Genomic DNA, 27840 nt, shown 5'->3' on the forward strand with positions numbered 1-27840 from the left:
TAATATAATATTAACCATAAATAATATGTGGAAAGTTGTGTTTGTATCTAGGGTTGCTGCATGGCTGTCCCCATATAGTTAATGGGAATTGACAAAAACCCACCCGTCATGAATTTCAATGACAAATGAGGAGTTTTAATGCAATCTTTAACTGATTAGAGCTTGCAGTAAGTGGGTACGAGATTCTCTAGCATACTGAATACGAACAAGCCCACAATTGTCCCCAAGGCTTAACAGATGTCCAATCACTTGAAGCATATGTCCTTTGCCACAGCATACAAATTCAAAAGGAGTTTAATATGGCTACGATTGTCTTTTATTGCGTATGCTATACTTACACCTGCTGCATGCTAACCATTGTTCATTATTTGAATCTGTGGTTATAAATATTAAAGAAGACAAATATAGCAAGGCAAGTGAAGGACTACGTGGTAATCTTTTAGAACACTTGAGCAAGTTGCGGAACTTGCGGATACAATCAGGGGAAGAAAATTAGATGAATAAATCTCAAGGTGTACAATCAAGCTTTTGAATGGGCAATTGGGCACTTAACCCCCCTTTGATGCAGTTTTACACAAGTTGTCTCCACCAGGCTGAAGGCATGGCGAGACCGAGACTATGTTTTGCACTCCGTCCGTCCGTGTGTCCATTTGTGAACAGCTAATCTCTGGCACCGTTGGCTTGATCGCAGCCAAACTCTGCCAAACAAATGCCACTTGAAACTTCTCAAATCAGCCTCATGGTGGCGCTATAACTGGCCTATTCGTGATTTTACCTATAACTGCACCAATCTGTGTAAAACTTTATGCACAGTCCCTAGAGCAGTGATACTCAACCTCAGGCCCGCGGGCCACATCAGGCCCGCGGGACCATTATGACTGGCCCACCAATGAAAATCTAAAAAAAATAAGACATTATAAGTAATACTATTAGAGTTGTACTATTACTCGAACGAAAAGAAAAGCTTGGGGGGGGGGATGCAATGCAAATGAAAGACATATACTGTGTATCCCTATTCCCTGACATAATTTTATAGCTAAACGGACAGAATTCTATTTTATTTGAATGATGAAACCCAGCTGCCATTAATAGTTGGAAATGGAAATGGAAATTGCGAAAATGGAAATTGCGGAAATTGCGGAAATGGTGCAAATGGAAATTGCGGAAATTGCGGAAATGCGGAAATGGAAATTGCGGAAATGGTAATTGCGGAAATTGCGGAAATTGCGGAAATGGAAATTGCGGAAATTGCTCTTCACTTATAGCTATCTATTTTCAGGTAGATTGTTTTATTTTACTCAGTCAGCCATATCACTACTCATTTTTTTTCATGAAAAAGTGTCAGACAGCTACTCATAGACAGGCAGACAGACAGCTACTCATGGAGAATTGGACAGGCAGGCAGACAGCTACTCATGGACAATTGGACAGGCAGGAAGGCAGACAGCTACTCATAGACAGACAGACAGCTACTCATGGACAATTGGACAGGCAGGAAGGCAGACAGCTACTCATAGACAGACAGACAGCTACTCATAGACAATTGGGCAGGCAGGCAGACAGCTACTCATAGACAGACAGACATCTACTCATGGACAATTGGACAGGCAGGAAGGCAGACAGCTACTCATAGACAGGCAGACAGACAGCTACTCATGGACAATTAGGCAGGCAGGCAGACAGACAGCTACTCATGGACAATTAGGCAGGCAGGCAGACAGCTACTCAGACAGGCAGACAGACAGCTACTCATGGACAATTGGACAGGCAGGCAGACAGACAGCTACTCATAGACAGGCAGGCAGACAGCTACTCATAGACAGGCAGACAGTAAGACAGCTACTCATTGACAGACAGACAAATAACTACTCATGGACAGACAGGCAGGCAGGCAGGCAGGCAGGCAGGCAAAGAGCTACTCATGTGTTATTATAACAGCTACTCATGTTATGTGCAATAATTTGTGCAGTTATGGAAACAGCTCTTTGTGTTTATGCAAGAAAATGTAACACATTTATTTATTTACATATTGTGTGCATGCACATTGTACTTTGATACATTTTGCGAAAATAAAGCAATTGAAAGAGAGAAGTTATCAAGTATCATTAATGTCGTAATTTTATCTACTGGCCCCTGGCCCCTTGCCATTTTTGTAATGTGGCCCACAGGTAAATCTATTTGAGTATCCCTGCCCAGGCTGCCCTAGAGGCCATGGACAAACCTTTACCTGTATTCTTCACATCTGCTCTTTATAGCGCCACCAGGAGGCTGACTTATGTAAAACATTGTTTTTATATTACTCCTTCAGATTTTATCCAAATTTCACACTAATTGGTACACACATGATCTCTATTGTCATGTGATCAAGACGGGTCTGTTTGATTTCTCATATTCCATCCTGATTGGCTAAGATTGGCTTCCAATTCCAAAGTTTACAGGAGTGGCCTGTTTTGTACAAAATACCGCAAAACTTGAACGCAGCGTCCGTTTCTTACACCACTAGAAAATGTAAAATAACAAGATGTCCATGGATAATCGAGACAAATTTAGATCCCCAAGTGTATTTACCAAGTAAGTAATGATGATATTGTAAGTATGAGTCCCCGCACTGAAGTCAACCATTTGTATATAAAGCAGAGATGTACAAAAGGGAGTCGCGTCAATAGCTGGAGACAACATTTGTGTCAAATGTCAACATTAGGAATGAAAGGCTTTTGCGTTCTGTTAAGGCAAAATGGCAGACATTGGAGGGCAACCTGAGAGGTAAAAACATTTATTTTGTCACATTTTTTTCCTATACAAAAGCCCTTTTTCAAAAGGTATTACTTCATACATTGCAGGAATGACAATAATAATAATACACTGGTTAATTGCAAAATTACACATATATATATATTTATATATATATATTTGATATCCAAAATACATGGTGTATAAGAAGTAGCACAGTTCCCTTTTTGATGAATACTAACGCTCTTGAAACATGGTAGTTTAAGGGTACATATTTAAAACGTTTTCTTCATGCTACAAATGACATGTTCCTTTTTATTTGTTCATTTAAAGCTGGGAGACCTTAAGAGAAGCTGGCTGTAGATATTATCAGTCTGTAATTTTTATTTATTTATTTATGGTTTTGCATAATATACCTGGCAAATGTTAAGGCACAGGATAAGCTGCCAATTCCAGGGGTTATTAGGCAGCGAACATAATTTAACAATGAAAAGCATCCATATTCATTGTATGTTGTATATAATGTACAAAGAAATGTTGGCTATTTGATTAAGACTCAAGCAGGCATTTGTGGTAGAATTAACTAGACAATATCTTGTGCACTTCAAGGCACTGAGGACGTTACAAACCAAATTTCAGGAATAATAACGATAACAAAAAAAAAACAAAAAAAACACACAATGTAAAAATGTATTGCCCAAATGTACAGATAAAAAACCCTTAAAATGTTGAACATACTATGTAGCAGAAACGGACTTCAAAAGGTTTGCATTTTTGACCGAGGTCAACTCGTATTAATTCTCTTGATTTTCTTTTAATACTGTGTCACATATGAAAATAACTCTGCTTAATTTATACAGTAAGTTGCTTTAATGCCTAGTTGACTGTTGCTTACAAAATAATAGAAAATAGGTCTGACGAACGCACAGCATTCGCGAATCTGAGGATTTCTTTGTTTCATCTTGTCATACTATTATCGGTTTTGATAAACTACTTATTTCCAAGTAGTTTATTTTCAAGTGTCCACTTTCAGCTATTTTTAGTAATACTTTTTTTTTTCCATGAAGAACACTAACTGACACTACCTGAATGTGGACATGCTTTGACATAATACTGTTACATTAAGCTTGAATCCTGATTTGAGATGAGCATAGTGTGCTTTGGCTGTTTGGTCGTTATATCAACAATGACAAACTGACATTCAAAATCACATGCTCTCAAATTAAGATCCAGACATGATACACTGAAAACGGTATATTGATATGATAGCTAAAATGACATGACTTACTGTGAAGCCACTTCTTTGAGTCGACCTAAGGGACTGGCCGTGATGGATGAAGAGTGACCTTGACAACCGCCGTTGTCAGAGTCCACTTCAAAATCAAAATTTGTCAGAGCTTTTGTCAGATGTAGCGGCGTTTTATGTATTTTGACAATGATTGGTAAGATCCAATGCTATTCCAACAGGCATAATACTCTGTAGCCGTGTGTGTCTGGGTATGGGTTAGCGCTAAAACTGCCACTCTTGTTAACCATGCTAAAAACAAAAGGCACGTTGAATAAAAGCATCCACAAAGTGTTTTTAGGAAGAAAAGGAAAACTATTGTAGATGTGCACTAACTGAATTCAAGCAAGTAGATGCTGCATAAGGTATATCTTTAGGGTTTATCTTATTTCCATTGACCACAGAGTGTAGGCTAGTGATTCACTTTTCATAAAAAAATATTTCTGCTGTATGGTGTAATGTCTGACAAAGTTTGATTTTGTTGTAGATAGGGTATCCCTTTACGCATGTTTCACAAACCAGAAGACATTCACATTAATACTGACTTGGTCCAGCAATGAAACATCTGGGAATGGCACAGCTGAAAGGCAAACAGCATGGCAAACATTTAACAGCCTGGTGTGTGGGCCCCTGAAAACACGAGACCTGGGTTGAATTACTATCACAAATTGTTTCAATTACTTTTTTTTCTCCTTCTTTCCAGCACAATGGAGCCAATGGGTATGACTCAAAAGTGCATACACTGCCCATCTTTCACTCCAGGCAGACTTACGCAAAACACTTGCTATGTAATTGAAAAGATTTCAATTAATTGCTGACCCAAGGTCTGGAAAACATACAGCGCTTCCAACTCTGGCCTTTTCCAACTCTTCTCTAGCCTTCCAGTTTGGAGGATAAATTAAATTGTGAATGGCATATTCCAGTTGCCAAAATTTCATTCAGTGCTGAGAAAAGTCCATTTCTCCGGGAGAGTTCCTCCCCTCCCCTGCAAAAAGGTTGTCCAACCATTTCCAGAAGACCCTCCACACACACATAAAGGGATGCAGACAAACGGATGAGCAGACCGAGATGAGACTCGGTGGAACATAACGTTAGACAGATGTGGTCGGGAATCGGAGAACCCCAGCAGAGCTGGAGACGGTGAAAAAGGCAGATGCTTTAAAGCTCTTAATGTACATTAATGTACTGAGGAGGATGTTAGATTGAGACCCATAAAGACTATAGGCCCATGTCTGGTAGAGGGATGGAGGGAGGAGGCTTCTGTCCATTGTCCCGTCCTATTTCTGTGACATGTGTGGGTGTCATCGTGTCAGAGTTCGGGGGAAGGCACTTTAACTGGCCTGTAGGTGCAGCTTTTCCAGAGGCATAGGTATAGGAGAAAGGCACAGGAAGTACAGACGCACGTCCAAATACATAAACAAAACATGGAAAACAGTCTCTAGTCTTGTAAAGTTAAGTAGTATTCCATCTTTTGGACCATAGCATCCAGTTGTTTATAAATTCTTGCATATAAATTCTTGCGCGCGCACACACACATACACACACACACACACACACACACACACACACACACACGCACACACACACACACAACGACAAAAACTCCTTTAGTTTTAGCATCCTTCATTTTGCCGTTTAAGAGCAGGGAACCTTCTCAAGGACACAAGTCTCCTCATGTATTCAGTCTTAGTTGGTTTGGCGTTGTCTGCGCGGAGTGCACGTCAGCGATTGTGGACTTAGTTGCGGGAAGAAAAAAAGGGGTGAAAAGAAGAAGGTTCAGGAGGGAAGAGGGGGTTGGTCAAAGGGCGGGTGTATATTTAGTAGTAACTGCCCAGGTGGGACGGGACGTGGGTGTTGGGGTGGCGGGGAACGCCGGGGTTGGGGTAGATCCCCGCGGCGGGCGAGCTCCAGTACGTGGGGGTGGGTCCGAAGAAGTTAGAGGAGGTGACCGGCATGGACGGGGGGTGGGGCGACACGAAGTTGACCTTCTGCTGGTGGGCGTGGTAGGAGGGCACGTAGGCCAGGTCCGAGGGGTACTTGTACATGGAGGACTCGGTGGGGTGCGGCTGCAGGGCCTGCGCGATGCCGTGGAAGTCAAACTTGTAGGCGTAGCGCTTGCCGTGCACCTTGGTCATGATGTTCTTGTCGTAGTAGTAGCGCAGCGCGCGGCTCAACTTGTCATAGTTCATGTTGGGCTTGCTCTTGCGCTCGCCCCAGCGCCGCGCCACCTCGTCCGGGTCGGTCATCTTGAACTCGCCGTTGGTGCCCTCCCAGGTGATGCAGCCGGCGTTGGCGCTGTCGGACAGGAGCTCCAGCAGGAACTGCCACAGCTGGATCTGTCCGGAACCTTGGAGGAAGAGGTTAAAGGGATTGTGACATTAAAAAAAAAGGTTTTGGAATTGTTCTTTTTTTTTTTAGGTTTTCTAATCTCAATTGCACCCAAAAAACATGAACTTTTAACATTCAGTAGATTTTCTGTGATCTGGGGGTTTTCTGGCTCAAACAGGTGCTCTGATTTGCCGGCAGTTTGTGATGTAAGAGCCTGAAAATCCCATATATGTCAATGGGATTTGCCAGCAGATGTCACTGTTTTCACTGTGTTGCCTGTTTTCATTGTAGCTCAAAAGCCTTCCAAACCCCAAAGAAAACTTCAGACCACAGAAAATCCACTGAATGTTCAAAGTTCAGGTTTTTTGGGTGTAATTGAGGTCATTAAACCTAAAAGAAAAATAAAAATAAATGAAAATTAATGTCATAAAACCTTTAAAGGAACAGCGGGTCAGAACATCACGCACTGTACTTCGGACAATGGGTGCTAATAGGCAGAGAAATACAGGCCAGATAATAGTCTGGAGACTGCAGAGTAACATAAATAACATTGTTGCAGATCACAATGCCGACAGAGAAACCAGACATGAACGCTATAGCACAATCAAATAGATTTATTATGAACGTCCTCCACGACTCATTAATCATCCACTGACATCACTGAACAAAAGTACATTTTTTAGAGCCATTTCATAATATTTCACAAAAAAGGGAAATAATGTACACTCAATAACACAGTGAAAGGATAATAGAAAGATATATTACATGAGTGAAACTCAAGGCCATTATACTGTACTCTACCGTCGTTCATCATCATCTTACCTGGGTTGGCTAGACGGCTACTGGTAGGACCCAGAATCTGGTAGGGATCTGTGGCCAGAGGGAGAGAGAAAAGTGGTAAGAGATGTGGTCAAACAGTAGGGGTTGCATGTCCAGCATAGGACACATTAGCAGCTCATAGATTCACTTTGGATATGCATGCAGGTATAGTACTTGCGGGGTACTATTTCGACAGCAACGGTATGTAGTTTTCGTTTCCCATTAGCATTCCGGACGTATTCATTTTTTGTAATTTCACAGTCTGCTGGTTGACAGAGTGAGACTGGCATGTTGTAGCCCTATGGCCTCGCATAGCCATGCCTCCATCTGCCTTTGCCCAAAGGGGCCAGTGAGGCGCTCCAACGTTGAAGCACTGGGCCCTAGTGGTAAGAGGAAGGACTGCAGGCGGACCCTTGGATTCATGACGAGGAAACCCCGTGCAGCTGGGCTTTAACGTTGAGCGCTCGGTTGCACTTCCGCATTTGACCATCAAAATTTGGGGCGGGACATTGCGGGGAAAAAATTAGAGGGACGAGACTAATATCGACGCAGTGATATTAGTATCGCTACGTGAGGCTATGGTAGCCCACCTCTAAGAAGACATTAATTGACTAATACATAGCACTAATGACACAGCCTCTCTGTGTGTCAATCAGAAATATAGCTGCAAGCAGCGATAAGGCGGGACCAAGGAGAGGAAGAGAGAGAGAGGGGGAGAGAGAGAGAGAGAGATGGAGGGGTGGAGAGAGAGAGAGAGAGAGAGAAGACAGAATACACTTATTACACTATTACACTATTACACTTATTACACTATTGCACTTATTACACTATTACACTTATTACACTACTATTACACTTATTACACTATTACACTACTATTACACTATTAGACTTATTACAATATTACACTACTACACTATTACACTTATTACATTATTACACTATTACACAACTATTACACTATTAAACTAAATACACTTATTACAGTTACTAGTATCTCTATTATTGTGATGTCATGTCCGAGAGAGAGAGAGAGAAAGAGAGAGAGAGAGAGAGAGAGAGAGAGACATGCACAAATAACATCACAGGCTGAGCTGTCGCTACCCAGATTTGAACCAGTGACCCTGTGGTCCAAAGGCGAGAGCTCTACCGACTGAGCTAAGCAGACACTGTCAGTTGACTCATTCTAAACAATAACATCATGCAGTATAGGTATTAGCTGCCAACCGTATTTGGAAGACGTATTAGTTGCATGAGAGGTTTCACAAAACAGAAACTTTCATTGGCTCATAAAAACTTCATTTTTTCACTTAAAAGAAATCTGTTACGATTTTTTTTCGTATAAGTCCAAAGTTCAAGTGTAGACGTTTTTGTACATTTTGATCAAAGATTCTGGGAGGAGATAGATTTTAAATGGTTTTCATATAATTCAAAATGGCGGGTAATCTAAAGGTCAGAGGTCAAAAGTCAGAATACGAAAGTTGTTCGCCATGAGGAGACAAATATGTGTATCAAAGTGTAATTGCCAACGGTCAAACGGTTCATGAGATATGCACGTTCAAAGTTTACATTTTCAGTGCTATAGCGCCACCATTTGGCCAATGGTCATGGGCTTCACATGGTCACTGTTTGGCATGGCCCTCTACCAGATTACCGAGTTTCGTAAAAAGCGACTGCACGGTTCAGTCAGAACAGCTATTTTTGGCGGAAGGAGAAGAAGAAGGAGGAGAAGAAAAAAAAACACAAATACAAGAAGTGACCAAAGTCACTGCGTGTCTTCTTGGTCCCTTAATAAATGGCAGTACAGTAACTGTTGTGCACAGTGCATACTTAGCCATACAGTAGCCTGTATTATTGAGGGACATTGGCTTGTGAAAGTACATAGTGAAGATAAAAGTGATGGCAGAAAAGTGAAGACGCCAAAAGTGATTGGCCGGAATGACATTTGTGACGATTTGATTGGCTGAGCACAGAATGTGATGTATGATGATGTATGGTGAGCGCCCCTCACTTCACACGAGTGTGATTTGTATTATACCCATGCACAATACTATAGAATCTATAGTATTGTCTCTGAATTTTGTCTCTGCATTTTGTCTGGTTCATCTATAGTATAGATGAACCAGACAAAATGCAAAAATCTAAACATCCATTTTGAAGAAATCTGACTTTGTCGACTGCACACATTTGTCCCTCTCCACTGTCACCGTATGATGTTAATGACTGACCAAACGGCATACATTGATGCTGTAATAGAACATGATAATTTGAGAATCTTCAATTTGATTTCATAGTATTTATTTATATGTATTTATTATGTACACAATACTACACATTAATACACTATATTGACTCACACACGTGCTGTACGTACGTATACATGCAATGTATTCTATTCCATTCTATTATATTGAGTGATTACCTGGCTGGGGTCTGGGCTGCTCAGTGGACTTGGAGACATTCTGAGTAACCACTGGTGAGCCTGCGGAAGACGGGTTGGGGGGGGAGAAAATGAGTGTGACAAAAATGAGAGACCAAGAAAACAAAGAGGTACAGAGACAGGGGCAAAGAGAGTGACAGTGGGTGTGTAAAGTGTGTGTATAAGGGACTGAAATTGAAAAGATAAATTTAAGCAAGGCAAGAGAAACGGAGAGAGAGAGAATTACTGGGGCATGTATAACCAGGCTACACATCTTAATGGCATGTCAGAGTCAGGCCAAAGCAAACAGAGCAGAAGGCTTGTGGCTGCACCCAGTACTTTTAACTACCCTGCTTCTCATGCTCTGACAGCAGGCAGAAGGTTTAATCTTTGGTGGTCTGCTTTTGCATGTGTACTTTGTGGATGTTGGAACTCCCCTTTGGATGATCCCAGACATGGGTCAGATGGTCTTAGCACATACTTTGGGCGTTTGGCTGAATATGCGCACAGACTGCTGGGTGGGTGTTGTTTCACCGCATCAGAACAAATCAGGTAGTTTAATACCTATCCAATCCGGTCCTGTTATAGGGTTGGCCCGATCCGATCACGCGATGGGAAATCAGGGGCCGACCGCGTCATGTTCAAGTGATCGGAAATCGCAAAAAAAACGTGACGGAGACAACATCCTTGTATCAATGTTATGTCCATATCATGATATTATACTGGGGGCTCCATCTTGCGCCTCCCTAAACTAATGTGCCATTTTTTTTTACTATTTTAAAAAACATTTTAAAATAGTTCAACTAGCCGATTTACATCGAGACATTGTGAGCTTGTAGATCGCCTATTTGAACTATTTTAAAACATTTTTTTAATAGTAAAAAATGGCAAATTAGTTAAGGATAAGGGTTAAGGGGTGGCGCAAGATATAGCCCTCGATATTGTCTGTGATTTTTGATATTGTACTATTGTTATATGGCACAAGTGTTTCTATAAACATATCGGATCGGGAAAAATTAATCGGAATCGGATCGGGAGCGGAAGAACGTGATCGGGACATCCCTATAATATCCTATCCTATCTATAGCCATTAGCCATTATCTATAGCCGTATTCTATCCTATGCTAGCCATTCGTCTCCTATCCATTCCTATCCTATATCCCATAGCCCCAGATGGCTGTCGAGGCACCACAGATACTCTGTTGACAAGCTCTCTGTCCCAGGGAGCTCTCGCTGAGTTTCAAGTGAGTCCATTCTCCCATGTAAGTTTAATGCAGTGGTAGCCAAGTGGTGTGCTAAGCCTTAGCACACCACTTGGCTACCACTGCATTAAACTGCAAAACATCACCAGTGTGTCTTAGCAGCTAAGGCACACTGGTGATTTTTTGATAACCACACGTCATTATTATTGCAATACAACTATACAAAACGGCAAGCCACTTTCATCCCGGGGACCCTATTTGGGTCGTTATACATTGTAGTCGGAAATACATTCTTATTAATGACTTGATATACATACGCTCAGAACGAAAACACATTGCATGGATGCAACTGGGACGTATCCTCAGTGATGTATCCCAAGGTCATCGGGATACGTCACTGAGAGACACGTCCCAGTTGCATCCATGCAATGTATTTTCGTTCTGAGCGTGTAGATCAAGTCATTAATAATTAATAAAGGTCGTTACATTGTAGTTGAAAATACATTCTTATTAATGAACTTGATCTACATGCTCACAATATGTCACATCACAACATGTTGTGAGCTTCTAGATCTGCTACTGTATGTACTGCCATGAATGCAAGTGTATCTTGAGATTTTGAATTGGTGAAAACCACTAATTACTGTACATGTGTAGATACTTCATATACTTTCAGTAGATTTATGCACCGCCGTATATACAAGGAAAACACATTCTCATTGTATGATCGTTGTTTCTCATTCATGGATCATTTAACTTTCACCTAGGTCTCATTTGTTTCTTTAAAAATGTGCTCAGGAGCAGTAAGACAACCAAATACTGTATATACTGTAAGTTGAAATATAATGCTCCCCCCTGTTTAAATATAACCTTGATTGGTAGTAGGCTACTCAACGCAATACAGTAAGTGCAATAATTTGTTCATTTATGAAGTGCATTGTGGAATTTGTAACCACCCGGTGTACAATGTGCAATAGCCAACAATTCATATTTGTTTAGGTATAGATACATATATACATATTATACTGCCTCTACTTGCATCATTATACAGCTTCTAGCAATTCCGTGGATTTCTTCAGGGGGTGAATGGTTGTAAATAATTCAAATGTTTACGGCGCTGAGACAAATTTGTGTACACATACCTGGTAATAAAATGCATAGTGATTCTGATTCTGCAGTGTACCATATGCTGCCCCACCGACTAACAACCATGGGGAATTGTGATAACAAACCATTGTGCTAACTGAAAATTATCACAATATATTAGGGTGCATGTACGTTGGTTAGACATACATACAGACAGGCATTAGTCCGACAACACCGTCGCTCCCGACATGCGTGGCATGTTCAAACTAACCCGTGGCATGTTCAAACTAACCCGTGGCCCCGGACATGTGTCGCAGGTTAAAACTAACGACTGTCAAGCTCAACCGTTCTCAACCGTTCATTGTACAGTAAAGCTCTCACCTTTGCCACTGTGCATGTTGTTTGACCATCCTGTCCGCCGTACAGCATCATATGAAGGGTCTAAAAAAAAAAAGAAGAAAGAAAAAAATCGAATTAGACAAATTGATCAGTGGCGTGCACAGATAGACACTAGGGGGCGCTAGAGCACCATCTGCCCTTGCCCTCTGGACAGCAATGTGCCCTTTTGAAAAAAAAATGGCACATTTATTTTTGAAGCACTGAGAAAACTGTTGCGCCAATTTCTTCGTCCTTTTTTTCTTCCACACTTGACTACGGTAGAGGTGGTCTCAAAAACACAAGGGAAACTTTGACAGAAAAAGACTCGCTCACCGTATAGAAAATATAAGTAAAATTCCGTGGATTTAAGAAAATATTTTTTCATTTATTTTATCATGCTCATAAAGTGCTCAAAGTGCAATTAAAAAGCAAACGTTTCGGTCCTAAGACCTTCATCAGTGCTATCATAGCACTGATGAAGGTCTTTGGACCGAAATGTTTGCTTTTTAATCAGTGCTATCATAGCACTGACAAAGGTCTTTGGACCGAAATGTTTGCTTTTTAATCAGTGCTATCATAGCACTGACAAAGGTCTTATTAATTGCACTTGTCTTTGAGCACATAGAGCACTTTATGAGCTTGATAAAAATAAAAGTGTCAGTTCAAGGAGTTTTACTTCTATTTTCTGTACGGTGAGCGAGTCTTTTTCTGCCAAAGTTTCCCTTACATTTATTTTTGTACAGTGTACAGTTTGTGGACCATGGTGACATTGATCAATTCTTGATTTAAAAAAAAAGCTTATAATTTATTATTTATGCCCCAAAATCTATAATTCTCACACTATTAAGGCAACCGGCTGGTTCCACAAGGTGCCCTTTTTTCACGTGAGCACCTGCCCCTCTAAATGTCTGTGCACGCCACTGAAATTGATTATTCATTTGAATTATTCAAATGTTTTATACGGTATCTGGTAGAGACAAAAATGGAGATGGAACAAGACAAACACCGCCTCCTACACACTTAAGATAATTAAGTCCATCTCGAGAACAATTCAACTGAGGCCTGCCAATGCTATAGACAGACCCTTGTATGTATGCTACATTACTCTCCAGCCTTAAGCATCATTTAACCACAATAAAAAAGTAGCGTCTGTGCTTTGGAATGTGTGTGATTAGCTAAGTATCTCAAACCACCACCTGCTACCAGCACATCAACAGGATCTATATGTTTCCTGGAGGGAGGCCACTCTCTCCTCAGTGCATGCTTTATTGACCTGGAACGTGGTCTGTGTCGCCTTAGCTTTTAACCACTTTAACTATTATTTTAAAATGTAGCTGTTGAAAATTACCAGTTCTATAAGTTCATAGCGTGGCACTGAGCTACGAGCTTGTAGATCTGCTCTTTTTTTTTTCTTCGTGCAAATGTGGCACGAATCTTTGAATATATATACCTTCCACGGCAAACGTTTTTGACATTGACAACATTTGAGCACCACTGATATAGAAACATATGTTTTTCAGAAAACCTTTAGGATTTAGAAGAAAGATTTGTAGAAGCTGAGCGGCACACAGAATGATATTGGTATTCAGTCCAATACATGGGTCAAAATGTCTTAACCACACAGTAGACTCTACTGAGTAGAGGGTTAGGGTTAGGAAGGAAGGAATGATATTGGTATTCAGTCCACTTCATCATCAGTCACCAGACAAAAACCGTAGCAAACACTGACCAAAAAGATGGATTCATACTGTCGAGTGGTTGCATCATGAAAACAGAAAATTACCCGTAAATAATGGATTTTCAATAGGGGGGAAAGATTGTTTATGTGTTATTTAGCCTTTAGCATCCATCCATAGAAATTAAGGGAGAGAGCAAAAGAAATTCAACTTGTTTCTTTTATAAAAGATAATATATATTTTTTAAAGTTGCCTGGGGAGGTTGCAACATTGACCTCCGAGCTAGGGGTGAAACTCTGAAATCAACAAATGCACAAAACATTGACACATACTGTACATACGTATGTGAACACACATGGGTGTGGAAACATGACGCACGCCACGCACGCACAGACACACGCACACGCACACGCACACACACACACACACACACACACACACACACACACACTTAGTTATGACTGCCTGCCTGATACGTAGCAAAAACTGACCCAGGTTGGAAGGGTCCTATATGGCTGTGAAGTTCAAAACCATTCAGTAGTACTGCTGGGAAAGTGGAAGGCTACCAACCACAATCAATCACTCTGACATGTGTAGATAAAACAGGAAGTATCTCTCCCGAACGGGGCACCAAAAGCGCTGCTGTGCACTCCCTGCCTCTAAATTGAACGTCGACTCAATTTCACAGTTGTTTGGCTAGCATGGCAACCAAACAATGCCCTTGGTGGTTAGCATTGTTGTGAGTTAAAACAGTTGGAACAATGTGTGTCCTCCTCCAAGGACTGGATGAGGAACATGATAGGTTGGTGTGGTCAGATACACTTTTCTGCCAGTGTGTGCGGGTGTCCTACATGTGCCTTTTCATGGTCTTATCACATTGAATATCTTTTTGTCTGTCGTGTACCTTGGAGGGCCACAAGGGGGCTGCCTGGAAGGAGGAGCAGTGGAATGGTGCCTACAAAGGATAGCGCTGACATAGGAGGTCAGGGAGGTGATACTTTTATTATAGTGGCAGCTGTGGATGTCCCCCTTCATGAATGTATATAGGCATACAGTCTCAGTCCTATATATGCATTAGTGCTGTGTCGTTGACAGTTCTGTCTTAAGGGGAACCAGGTTATTGTGCACCTTAAAAACCAATTTCTGGTGCCCATGCAGGCCATTCTTTGACCTTCATTTTGGACATGCTCAAAGTGGGGACCACCAGTTTGACTGACAGTGGTGGAGGTAAAAGATGTGGGCTTATGACTAACGGATCACCGGTTCTACCATCTGTAACAAGAAGAAACGCCTCCTGGCACTGTCTCTAACCCTCAAATGTCTTTGTTTTCAAAATCTTTTTATTGACATTTTCAATGACGGCAATCTCAGGGGTATAGGCAAATAATGACAACACTGCTGCTGCTGAGCACTCCCCACGCCCTCCCACACAAAAGAGAAAAATCCCAATTATATCCCAATTTGATAATTAAGCCAATTCCCAGTTGCCCTGCCTCTCTCTCTACAAGTGCTCCATCTCTGCTAACACCCACAATAAGTCAGTGGGAGGGTGAAGATATATAGCCTCGAGTCTCCTCTGACATCAGGGCCGTCAAGTTACCATCTTCTTTTCACCTGACAGTGAAGGGCCTCACTTTGGGTGTGTAACAGGTACTATAGTGGGCAGCGCTCTAATATGAATGAGCTTGGCAGTTCAGATGTATCAAAAAAACATGAAATCAATTGCACGCTACTACGTGTGTACTTTAGGCCTGCTATAGGACAATTCAGACGGTTTCAGATATCAGTCACCAGACAGCATATAGATGGCTTAGCTAGTCCACCTTTTGTTACTCATTGTGCTGTGTTGTGTCCAACCCTCAGAGGGGTAACTATGGACGCACCGTCACCGTGTGCCTATACACATCATAACACTATACATGTATGTGCGTGTGCGTGTGCTGTGCACGTGTGTGCGTCTTGACCCGAGTCATCTGTATACAAGCCACATTTTACGAGGTTTCAGTGACTCATCACTGTGATCTCACAATCTGCTACTGGTGTACATGTCATGTCAATACTTAAATACTGTACAATACTGCCCTCTCCTGGATGCAAAATACAATGGTTTTATAATGACAGAACCTGCTGCAGAACTACTGTGTGGCTTCATTCATAATAACACTCTCCAAATGAGGGTAATCCTCCACTTTCCTTTATAAAGCTCAATTCCATATCTTGATTTTATTTTCTCCTCTCTGTTCGACCACAAAAGATTGTCTGATAATCTGCAACACGCGTGTTTTGTCTCACTTATCGCCTACTGTACAGTACTGTAAGATGCCAACCAGTGAAAACATTTAAAAAAAAAAATCTAAACCCAGCTTCTAAAGTACTTTCAACAGGATGTTATTTTGCCTTATTTCCCTTTTCCTCACTTGTTCTCTGTTTCTTTAGAGAATTGGCCTCTGGGCCGGTCACATTTCCCGCCGTTTAGGGGACCTTTTGATCTTTTTTCCTCTAATTTCTAACTTTTCAACTTTTAACCCCCGCTGTTGCTTTAGCGGGCCTCGTCCCCTAGCAGGGGCCAGACAAAGAGTTGACTCTCTCCCCCGGCTGTCTGTGGTTGAATGCAGAGAGAGAGAGCACCACAGAGAAGAGAGAGAGAGAGCACCACAGAGAGAGAGAGAGAGAGAGAGAGAGAGAGAGAGAGAGCGTAAAAAGACAAGCAGTGGAGTGAACGATGAAGAAAGTCAAAGGAAGCTAGAGGAAGTAATGAGATGCGATATATAACCAAGCCCTGCAGTGGATGAGTGAGATACGGCAAGAGATCAGAAGACTGAAAGAAAGAGAGAGAAGGTAGAGCAATAGAGAGAAACGCAGAGAGAGAGAGAGAGAGAGAGAGGAAGAAAGACAGAAAGAAAGAAGGGAAGGGAGTAAAAACAAGGAGGGCGGCCGGGACTCGGTGGAGGTTGTCAGTTTCAATCTGGTGTGGGCCGGTAGGACAGCCAAGGAGCAGCGACTGGGGGAGAAGTCCTGGGAGACTTGCGTTTCCTGCCTCCCTCGCCTGCAGACAACCTCTCTTTGTTTTACTGGCCCTCTCTTCCCCCCTCGACTCAACCCTGTAGTGCCACGAAAGAAAAGAGGGGGAAAAAAAAGAAAAACACAAGGGGGGCTGGCTATATACCTCCTTCCAGGAGGAGAGAGAGGGGTCACAAACAGGAGGGGAGATGGAGGGAGCAAACATGAAGAGAGAGGGAGGACAAGGAGGAAGAGAGAGGGATGAAGAAGACAAGAAACAGTGAGGTAGAAGGAGGAGAAAGAGAGCGAAGATTTGAGGAAAAGATGGGAAGGGAACGTGAGAGAGAAAGATAGAGCAAAGAACATACATGAGAGAGAAAGAGAGAGGGAGAGAGAGAGAGAGAGGTGGGTGGGGGTGGGTGGAGTTGAAGAAACTAAAGGGAGGGGAGGGGGGAAAAAAACCCGACAGACGAAACACAACGTTGGAATTTGAAAAGAAAACGAAGGCAGAAAACGGCGGCTACTGTCTGGGTCTGGAGCTGAAGAACACAGATGCCCAGTAAATGTGTCATGATGTGGCTTCGTCCACAGATCTCTTATATGCTCCCTGAGTTCTGAGCACTGGAACTGTGTTTCAAAGCCTTCTCCCTCTGGGCAAAGCCTCAAGAATTCCAAAGAACATGAAGAGAGGGTGGCACTGTGTGGCACTGTGACAGTATCTCATAATGCCAGAGATCTTCAAGGATTACTGTGTATAGTTTGTTGTTTTTTGTCTTTGAAGATTGCAGAGACACTCCGTGGCGGGTTGGCGTTCCTCCGAACCGAGAGGGCTGGTGGTGACATAACATAGGAGAAAGCGCTGGCAGTGCTCTTAGAAGTGCAGCCACTGGTCCATTTGGCACTGAATACGGACGGATCAGACCTGAAACGTGTACACAGACAGACACCCCCCCACCGCCCTACCCTCCTCCTACACAGACCCCCACCCACCCCCCAATGCTCCATCATTTTTCCAGGCGTCTTTTTCTGTTACCCCCCCCCCCCCCCTCTCTCTCTCTCTCTCTCTCTCCCCCCCCCCCCCCCCCCCCCCCCCCCCCTCTTTGACAGTGAGCTGAGCCAGTTTCCACTTCGGTCTGGGGTGTGGTGCAGCGCTCCTGAGAGACTTAGGCTGCTGGACCAGCCTAGTCAAAACAAGGAGGCCTGAGCACTATAGAGAGAAGAAAAGAGACAGAAAGAAGAGCAATGGAGAGAGAGAGAGAGAGAGAGAGAGAGAGAGAGAGAGAGAGAGAGAGAGAGAGAGAGAGAGAGGGGCGAGAATAGGGGGAGAGAGAGAGAGGGAGAGAGATAGAGGGAGAGATAGAGGGAAAGAGAGAGGGGGAAAGAGTCGAGTCATGGGCCATTTTTAAACCAAGGTCTGAGCCAGCGAGAGAGAGACCCAGACAGGCTCAACTTTTTAATACCCATAATACAGGTGCTTTAAAAGCCATCTGTATGAGAAAGGAGCCATGGGAGGAAGCAAATACTGGCATGGTTTACAACATACTCTGTGTGTGTGTGTGTGTGTGTGTGTGTGTGTGTGTGTGTGTGTGTGTGTGTGTGTGTGTGTGTGTGTGTATTGCAGTAACAGTGAGTGCAGTATAAACTCCTCAAGGGAACACACACACATACTCACACGTGGCCTATATAGACGGATACGCACTTCGCAAAACTCAGATAAAACGTCTGGGTTCTTCCTTCAGAAGTACTCTGGTGAACTCACGGTTCACCAGAGTAAACAGAATGTTTTGATGCAGTTTGTTCCACTTCGCTGTGAAGGTTCAAGGTTGCCAGTCTGAATGCACTGGGTGACATTATGATGCATGATGTCGAAATGAGCCTCATAACGGTATAAACAACTCATAACGGTGAATCATCACCTCCCCTTTGCACTGAACAGAAGCGGAGAATATGAGTTGTCCCCTGACTGGAATGACCAAATTCCTCTGTTTCATTGCAGCGGTAGAGGCTGGAGGACTAAGGAGGTGCAATAGGGTGAAATAATAGGCTAAGAATAAGCTTCACATTCACTATAGTTGTGGACAAAGAAACACAGCACTTTAAAGTATAGATACTCCTGGTCAAATTGGTCTTAAGTTTAAGTAATGGTACATCTTATTTTTTATATTGTGGAGTGTCTCCTTAGGTCCCGGCCCAATTGGCGTTCCCACCAAGGTGAACTATAGCCTGGGTATAGCATTCAGGTCTATGATCCGGTGGGGAGCGGATGATATCGTTATGTCATATTGTAGTCATTGTTTTGTAGTCATCAGGCCGGAACCCTCAATCTGACTTTATTGGCCAATGATTTTGTAAAATTTAGGCCAAATAGATGATAATGAATGAATGAATTGCATTTTTACAGCGCTTTTCCAAGTGCTCAAAGCGCTTTACATTCATTCATACATAAGATGATAAAAGTGAAGTGAGGGGTGTGAGTACTTTGTTTCTCCCCCCCTCCCCCCCACCTGCCTTAAGTTTCCACCCCAATAAAAAACTTAATTTGCAAATTCAAGTGACTCGTTGGTTTTGGTCAGCACTCTTCACAATATCAATGCATGGTTGTTTTGACAAGATTTTCCGTGAATGTTTTAAAAAATGACGATGTAATAGGGCTTAAGTGGTCAATTCTGTAATGTAATTTTCCCTGGCTAGAAATGTGGTGGAGTCAAAAATACAGTATTTGTCTTTGAAAAGAAAAAAAGTAAAGCACTTATACTCCAAAAATGTTACAGTACTCAATGAATACTTCATTACTGTCCAGCACTGAAAATCACATTTCACATTGAAAATGAAGCCTTTGCTAGTTCATATTCAGTGTGACCGTGAAAATAAGGGCTTAAGGCTGGTGGCAACTTAAATGTTAAAAACGGGCTTGTAAGCCGAAGGCCCAACAAGTTGTGAAAACCTTGGCTGACGTCTCAGCAACTGCTGTCATGGGACCTTTTGTGTGAGACGTATAAGACTCTATTTCCACGGTAGCATGGTCTGGTGGCAAACAGTCGGAAATTGCGATTTTATTGAGCATCTCCCAGGTGTGATTGTGGATAACTGCAGGACTGCAACGTAGGGGCTCATGTGCAGGGCCTATAGCTCTGAATATAAAACACTGCAAATGAAAAGTGATGAAAAGTTTTAGTTATTTTCTGAAAACAGCTGACAGGTTCAGCAATGGTGCAGCAACATGCAATGCAGCAACACGCCTGCTTCTGTGCAGCGGCAATACAATGAATAAGTAAAAGAGAGAGTTTAAACTTTTCTTCAAGATAAAAAAAAAGACCAATCATTGTATACTTTCCCTTTTTGTATCCACCACAGACGCATACGTAATGACAGCCTCTATACCCAAACCACCCACCCCTTCTCTTTCGAGAAAACTTAAAAAATTTCCTTGGTAACTGACTTTGACATATTTTGGTTTAGGGAAATTTGCTTTATGTTATTTCTTTTGCACGTTCAGTTATAAGTTGTTTTGGAAACTTTTAAGGCCAACCGATTGAGACGGTGGATGAGGGCATCCTCCTCCTCACCCCGCAACCTGTTATAGGCGATGTTATTATTCATCTCAGTAAAAAATAATGATCATAGGAGTGAGTCATCGTTATAATGCTGCCGATTCAGTGAAAAGAAGCAGGTTGCGATGTGGGAGGCTGCAGATGGAAACAGACCATCAGCCCGTTGAAGCCGGATTTATATAGCTTCACGACGGTGTCCCTATGCAGGCTGAAAGTATAGTGGCGTCGCGACGCATCGTGAGCTTGCTTGTAGAGATCGCCTATTTTTGGTGCGGGAGTATACCGATATACAGAAAGGGCTGCATAAACATTGCATGCCTCATGTCTGCGTGGAAAGCCACGTGGTATGCTACATTACCCAACCGCTGGGCCATCGCATGATGTGTACATAAACACTGACTGAGACACATATGGCACGTACAGTACTGTACGCGTATATCTTCTACCCATACAAACCCAAATGCATACGTACACATACCATACCCTCACAAGCAAGCCAAGACGCACCCTCTGATGCATGCGGCAAGAAGGCATATGCAGGACGCCCACACACACACATGATTACTTACACGCAGGCAGGCAGACAGACCTCAGACACACACACACACACACACACCCTTTCATAGCTGCTGGCAGTCGGTGTTTTATATGCTCTCCTTTATTCATAACATTGCATTTTACACTAGTGCAGTCTGGAGCAGATTAAAGGCAGTCTCCTGCTGAACGCTCGTGCTTACTCAACCCCAAAGAGCCCGGCGTGCTATTCCACTGTTCTACCAAAAAGGCAATTTGAACACAGAGACATCTGGCAATATTATGGATCTGCAGCGAAATGTTGATGAAGGCTTTAGGAGCAGGGCAAGGCACCGGCCGCTGAGGCATAGCTCTCTTCCACGACGAGAGTATAACATTTCTGTCACATGGAAAAAAAGCCGCTGACGAACCGAAACATTAGCCGTCTTTAATTTCTTCGCTTTTGGTTTAGCTTGTCATAACTTTCGTTTTTTAATTAAACCTTTATAGTTTGGGCTCTTCGTCTGGCCGCGTCTGCGGCCCCGGCGTTATACTGTAAGCGTAACGGACGCTGTGAGAGGAACAGTCATAATAAAGAACACCTCGGTATAGAGGGGGGTGGGCCGGGGGGAGGATGCGGCTGAAGGGAGTCGCCGCCTTTATCCCTGCCAGTCCAAATACCTGCCGCTGAGAACCAGGAAGGACGGGGGTCAGGGGGTGACCGACCGAGCAGAATCTTATCTGGGGCCTGCCCCGTTTCGTTTCTCTATTGCTATTGAAGCCAAGGCGAGAACAAGTCCATGGTCTGCTAACGCTCACATGGGCCGAGTCAGATACAGAGAGAGAGAGAGAGAGAGAGAGAGAGAGAGAGAGGGCATTCTCGGACACTTATCAGCGCCATGGCGTTTCCTCTCCTCTCCTTCCTCGATACGGCCCCTCATCCTGTGTGTGCGAGGCTATCGCTGTTATTGCAGTCCCTTAGCCCTCTGTCTGCAGGCCGTGACACCATATAGTTCCATGTAAAGGATGTGTGTAGTCGCGTTTCGCACCAAGGGTTTTGTCTCGTGTCAGCAGAAACTTTTAAGTGAAAAGTGCCCGAGGAGGGTGTGGGGGGAGGGGGGGGAACTCCCTACTCACTTAGGCCTATATACTGTCCTGACAGTGTCCTGTCCTGGACCCTGAAAATATGCTTTGGCTTGAATTCAATTATTGTACAATTAATTGTACGTTATATTAATAATCACCTTTTTTATTCTGCAATAAGTTAATTGAATTTGGTGCTCTATGGGGGTCCAACGTGAAAAGCAGCCTATGTATAGCTTGGAGGCTATACAGTACATAGTAGTACATTTGTGGACAGCGGTACATCCTGCACAGTAATCATCAACAGATGGTTTGTCATGTTGTCCATTCATCCTCAAAGACACCTTTGGGTGTACTGTATAAGGCCTTACTGTAAGGCCTTTTGAGGGGCGTTAGCCCCTCCTATATGCCCAGCTTTGTGTGTTTTATACCACGGAAGTGGTTTGATCGGCTGAGCGCGGAATGTCATGTATGACGATAAGAGCGGAGAGCGCCCCTCACTTCACACGAGTGTGATTTTTAGCGTTCATGAAAACGAATAAGCAAACAATTTGCTGTTACACGTTCATATCGATTGTCAGTGACACATGCGTTGGTGACCTATCGAATTTGGTGACTCCAGAAACCACTTCTTTAATTAGTGCCTCCATCATTGATAGTACACTGTAGAGAGACAGGAAACAATTGAGAGGAAGTAAAGGGCAGCTGTAAATGATCCATGTGGCCGGCCCTGGGAATCGATCCGGGAACTCACTGCCAGGCACCATGGGAGCCCAGGCACACGCGTCACTCACAACCACCCAGACGTTGTATTGAGTGCCTGGCCTTAAGAACAAACAATTAAACACACAATATCTAGATGTAAAACAAGAATGGAAGTTTCCATGCATGGCTGAGCAGACTACAGCCCATGCTGTACCACACAGACATCATTTCCCAGCATTCATTGCATGTTATTCCCAGCTATTATCTTTTCCGATCAATCCCTGCCTGCCATGCTATATATAGCAGACAAAGCAAAACTGTATTTACTATATATATAACACTACTAGCCTACTCTTCTTAACCACTTATGCCTAAGTCTGTATATACTTTGTACAAAACGGAATACGGGCATAATATCGGTTGGATTGACAGTTCTAGACATCCAGATTTCCATGCCTATATTTTATGCCCATATAGGGAGATGCCCAATGCCATCCGTATAATGCCAATATATTGTATGGGCATATCGGTGGGATCGGCAATTCTTGATAACCTGTATATTCAACCGACTTGATTCAACCGGACACGGCACTCCCTCGGGACGCCAGTGACATGTACGACGACTTAGAGGTCAATGGGTCGGTCGAACGATTCTCGAGATACGTGAACCACAGACACACATAACACTCACAGAGATGTTGCACATTCATAGTAGGGTTTTGTAAACCAATTTTCTTTTCTGCATAGTAATAAAACACATCTTATATAAACCCAGTATATATGAGCACGTTCTCACTGTCTCCCTGTCCTTGCCGAAAACAACAAAGGCCAATCACCCTCTTGTAACAAACTGTGGCTTCGCCTTTGCCACCTGTCTCTCTCATGCATGTCCGTTTATTTCACTTCACTTCATCGTTCATGCAAAACCGCCTCCTGCTCGCTTCACACCGTATTCAAACCGGCAGCACTCTCGCCCGGTCTCTGTTCCGTCCCTGAACTGTGGACAGAAGCCATCGCCACGCTCCTTTGTCTTGCTAATCTGCCTCTCTTCTGTTGTGACCACCAGGGTTTTCCTAATGCTCAGGTAGAAGACCTTGAATGGCACCGTGTCGTAACAGTTCTGTGGTTGTTGTTGTTTCAGGAACAAAACAAAGCACCTGCACCTGCTGTGTGTGTGTGTGTGTGTGTGTGTGTGTGTGTGTGTGTGTGTGTGTGTGTGTGTGTGTGTGTGTGTGTGTGTGTGTGTGTGTGTGTGTGTGTGTGTGTGTGTGTGTGTGTGTGTGTGTGTGTGTGTGTGTGTGTGTGTGTGTGTGTGTGTGTGTGTGTGTGCGTGTGCGCGTGCGCGTGCATGCGTGCGTGCAGTTCCAGCTCAGACGCGCACATGCACCAAAATACTCCTGATATTCAGGTGAACTGAGCAGGTTTGAATGAATGACGAGAGTCGAGAGTACAGTATCTAGGAGGACTGTGAGGAGTGTGAGTACCTTCTTTGGCAGCCAGGCGTGGGGACGGGTCCGCATGAGATGGAGTGTTGTAGGATAACGATGAGCTACCTGCAACAGTACCAAAAGGATTTGTTAAGACACAACTCCATAATCGTCTGTCTTTTTATCTGTCTGAACTCTGAAGTAAGAGGCTCTGAGATATAGCGACAAAACTCATGGCAAGAAAAAAAGAACAGCTGAATCTCTCTATAGTCTACATTGTCTTGATTGTTTTCCTTTGAAGCACCTGCCGGATAAGGCCTAACAAACGGACATGGGGAGACAGGGCCTTCGCAGTGGCTGCCCCTTCTCTCTGGAACTCACTCCCAACTCACATCAGAGCTGCCCCCACCCTTGAAATGTTCAAAAGCACACTCAAAACCCATCTTTTCAAACTGGCTTTCCCTACATAACCCCCCCCCCCCCCCCACACACACACACACACACACACACACACACACACACACACACACACTTTTGATTTTGATTTCTAGTTTTTAAATAGTTTTCTAATAAATATGTCTGTACCTCTTTCTGTAAAGCGACTTTGGGTACCCAGAAAAGCGCTATATAAATCGTATATATTATTATTATTATTATTATTATTATTATTATTATTATTATTATTGTACACTTTTGTGTTTATATAACATAGTTAGCTTATAGTATATAGCATAGTATGTTACCGGTAATGGGCCTTTGTGAATTGTACTTGGTATCTTTCCTCATATAACACTCTTGCTAGCGTAAACCTAAATGTAAACCTAAATGTAAAACCTAATACTAGAGTAGACCTAAATGGTTGTCGTGCGATGGTCAGTTGTTGTAGAGCAGGGGCGCCCACACTAATTGATTTGAGAGCTACTTTCAAAATGCCCAGCTAAACGAGATCTACCCACCAAAACGATTTTTATCCCATTGCTGAAAATAGTTTGGAATAGTGGCACTGATGTTACATAATTATAATAGAATGGTGCAAATGAAGTTGGTTGTTTTTTTGGTACATAACTTTGTAATGCTATACCGACGTTTGTGAGCAACACTCTTGAAAACAAAGAAGATATTGCATAAGTGGGTTTGAGCTGACAGGCCCTTTTTTATGTCAGTCAATCAAGTCAAGTCGCCTTAATTCAAGTGGCAGATGCCTTTTTTTTATATTTAAATTATGTGTTTTTTAGGGCCATGTCATGTGATCTATACCTGCACAGCCTTTGTGATCTACTGGTAGATTACGATCTACCTTTTGGTGGATCTTTGGCACCCCTGTTGTAGAGCAATAATTAGTTTAGTTTACACTGACATACTGGCAAACTATCTATTCCACCCTGTTCTGACAGACTGTCCCATTCAATTCTATACTACACTGTACCACTCCTACTGTAGTTCACTTTCAGTTTACTCATATTGAGTGTAATGGAATTCTGGATCAATTAGTAATTGTTGAAGCAAACGTTATTGGTTTAATACATTATCATGGGAGACATTATACATTAAACATTCAGGGTGGTGGTAATTGAAGTAGTGCTCCGAGCAAAGTTAAGACTGCTGTGCTGTCTCTGGCACTGGACGTTCCCCCGCGGGATCAATACATAAGCCAGAGGAAGTCGCATTGTGCCATGGGACCACGCTGTACCCAAAACTATTAGATACCAGGCCTGTGGCAATCCGTCTTGACTGTCTTTATGACAGTGGTTCCCAAACTCTTTCACGTCAAGGACCCCCCAAATGGACACTAATTAGGCAGAGGACCCCCATTTGAAAAGATATATGCCAAGGACCCCCCATTAGAGAAGACTTTTAGTTGTTTTACGGCTATAGCAGTGATTCTAAAAACCGTTTAATTTCAAGGACCCCTCATTTTTGACATGCATTAGTCTATGGACTCCCAGTTAATAGCATCTCTATCTCTGGGACGACCAATTGATATTGTAAAAAGAGTGTACAAATGGGTCCATTTGGTTCCATTTGTACTACAAGGACCGTTGGGGGTCCCCGGACCCCGGACCCCACTTTGGGAACCACCAGGCCTGTGCCAAACCATCTTGACTGTGTAAAATACTGCTGTATACTCATGTGTATCAGGAAGAACAGTAACAGCAGTGGTCTATGGCCAGCAGGTGGCAGTAGAAGGCGCAGCATAATTAGTGCAGGACAGAGATCAAGCCTTTTCATTTCTCACATCTCACCCTTTGCTTATACCATTATAAATCACACCCGTGTGAAGTGAGGGGCGCTAATGTATTAAAGTCTAACTCATGTCGATTAGGTGATGGTAATGGTGATGTGAAACAAACGGTGTTAAAACAAACATTAAATTATCTTTGTTGTTGTAAATGGCATTTAGGGACAAGATGACGTGAACTTTCCCTTCATTGTCAATGGCGTTTTTTTAAAACAAACATTGAACTAAACACAAACATTAAACCTGTGTATAGAGAGCTCAAAAACATTGTTCTGGAGGGGCGGGGTAATACATGGCATATGAAGTTTAGTCCACGCAAACATTCTACCAGCTACCACGGGTACAAGTATACTGAACAAGAACACACACACAAATGTCAGTCGACATTTTAACTGCAAACCCTCTACTTCTTTGAATAGTAAAATCGGGGGGAAGCAAGACTCTGCATATGGCTGCCTATTCATTTCACCTTATGGAGCAGAACTCAGCAGTGCATTCCTTCTGCTACACACAGGCACCCTGGGCGGCACCAAAATGCTCTCTTAATTTTAGCTGCCCCCAGGCATAAATCAGCGAGTGGAAAAACAGACCCAAAAATGCACAGAGAAAACACAAGCGCTAGCTGCTACTACGCGGGGAGCGCAAAGATTTAGCACAAAGACAACCAAGGGGGAGAGGAAGAGTTGCCGAGTTAAAAAACGACGATGCCTTTCTTTTTTCTGATCGGTTGGGTATGGGTGGAAGTCTGGAAGACCCAAATCAGACAACTTTTTGTGTGTATTTCAGCTGGTTCCCTGTATCTTGCCGTGGGATGGAGGGTGGGAAGGGGGCCAGCAGCAACAGCACTGGACCGGTATAGAACTCGGGGTCTGTTTTTAGGGAGGCGAGAGGTAGAGAGGGGCGGACGCGCACACGCGCGCACGCACACACACACACACACACACACACACACACACACACACACACACACACACACACCAGTATACACCCACACACATACGCACACGCCACCCCTCCCAGTTCCACCTATACTACTACTACTACTCCATGGCACCCCCAAGGCTCTGGGTCTAGTTTGGAGACCTGAGACCCGGCGGGGGCCTCTGAACAGGGGAGCCATTGTATGAGGCAGGGTCCCTGCACAGCAATCAAACGCAGCTTCCCCCATACAAAAATAATTCCACACGCTGAGCGTAAGCGCACAGGCAGGCAGGCAGGCAGGGCGCAATCCCAACACTGCAACGTCTCGGGGCGGACGAGAGGGGAGCGAGAGAGACAGACAGACACACGGGTAGGCGAAGACATGGACAGACAGACAGAAAAAGAAGGAAGGAAAGACAGACAGACAGACAGACAGACAGACAGACAGACAGACAGACAGACAGACAGACAGACAGAC

At 43.3% G+C, this 27840-nt stretch overlaps 1 protein-coding gene across 7 annotated transcripts in view; it reads right to left on the bottom strand.

Moving 5' to 3' along the window:
- Positions 1-2757: 2757 nt before the first annotated feature.
- The window catches only part of fli1 (Fli-1 proto-oncogene, ETS transcription factor), a 54883-nt gene continuing 29800 nt past the window's right edge, over positions 2758-27840 (bottom strand). For 6 of the 7 annotated variants that reach the window (XM_080772808.1, XM_080772807.1, XM_080772813.1 and 3 more), the window contains 5 exons: positions 24260-24328; positions 12251-12310; positions 9585-9644; positions 7166-7213; positions 2758-6362 (listed from right to left, as the gene is read on the bottom strand). In XM_080772808.1, coding sequence (XP_080628934.1) covers positions 5833-6362; positions 7166-7213; positions 9585-9644; positions 12251-12310; positions 24260-24328 — 767 coding nt within the window. In that variant the 3' untranslated portion in view covers positions 2758-5832. The remainder of the gene's footprint in view (positions 6363-7165; positions 7214-9584; positions 9645-12250; positions 12311-24259; positions 24329-27840) is intronic. The other variant, XM_080772811.1, reaches the window with a different exon arrangement.

The sequence above is a fragment of the Protomyctophum bolini genome (assembly GCF_963924005.1).
Source record: "Protomyctophum bolini genome assembly, chromosome: 9".
NCBI classification, from domain to species: Eukaryota; Metazoa; Chordata; class Actinopteri; order Myctophiformes; family Myctophidae; genus Protomyctophum; species Protomyctophum bolini.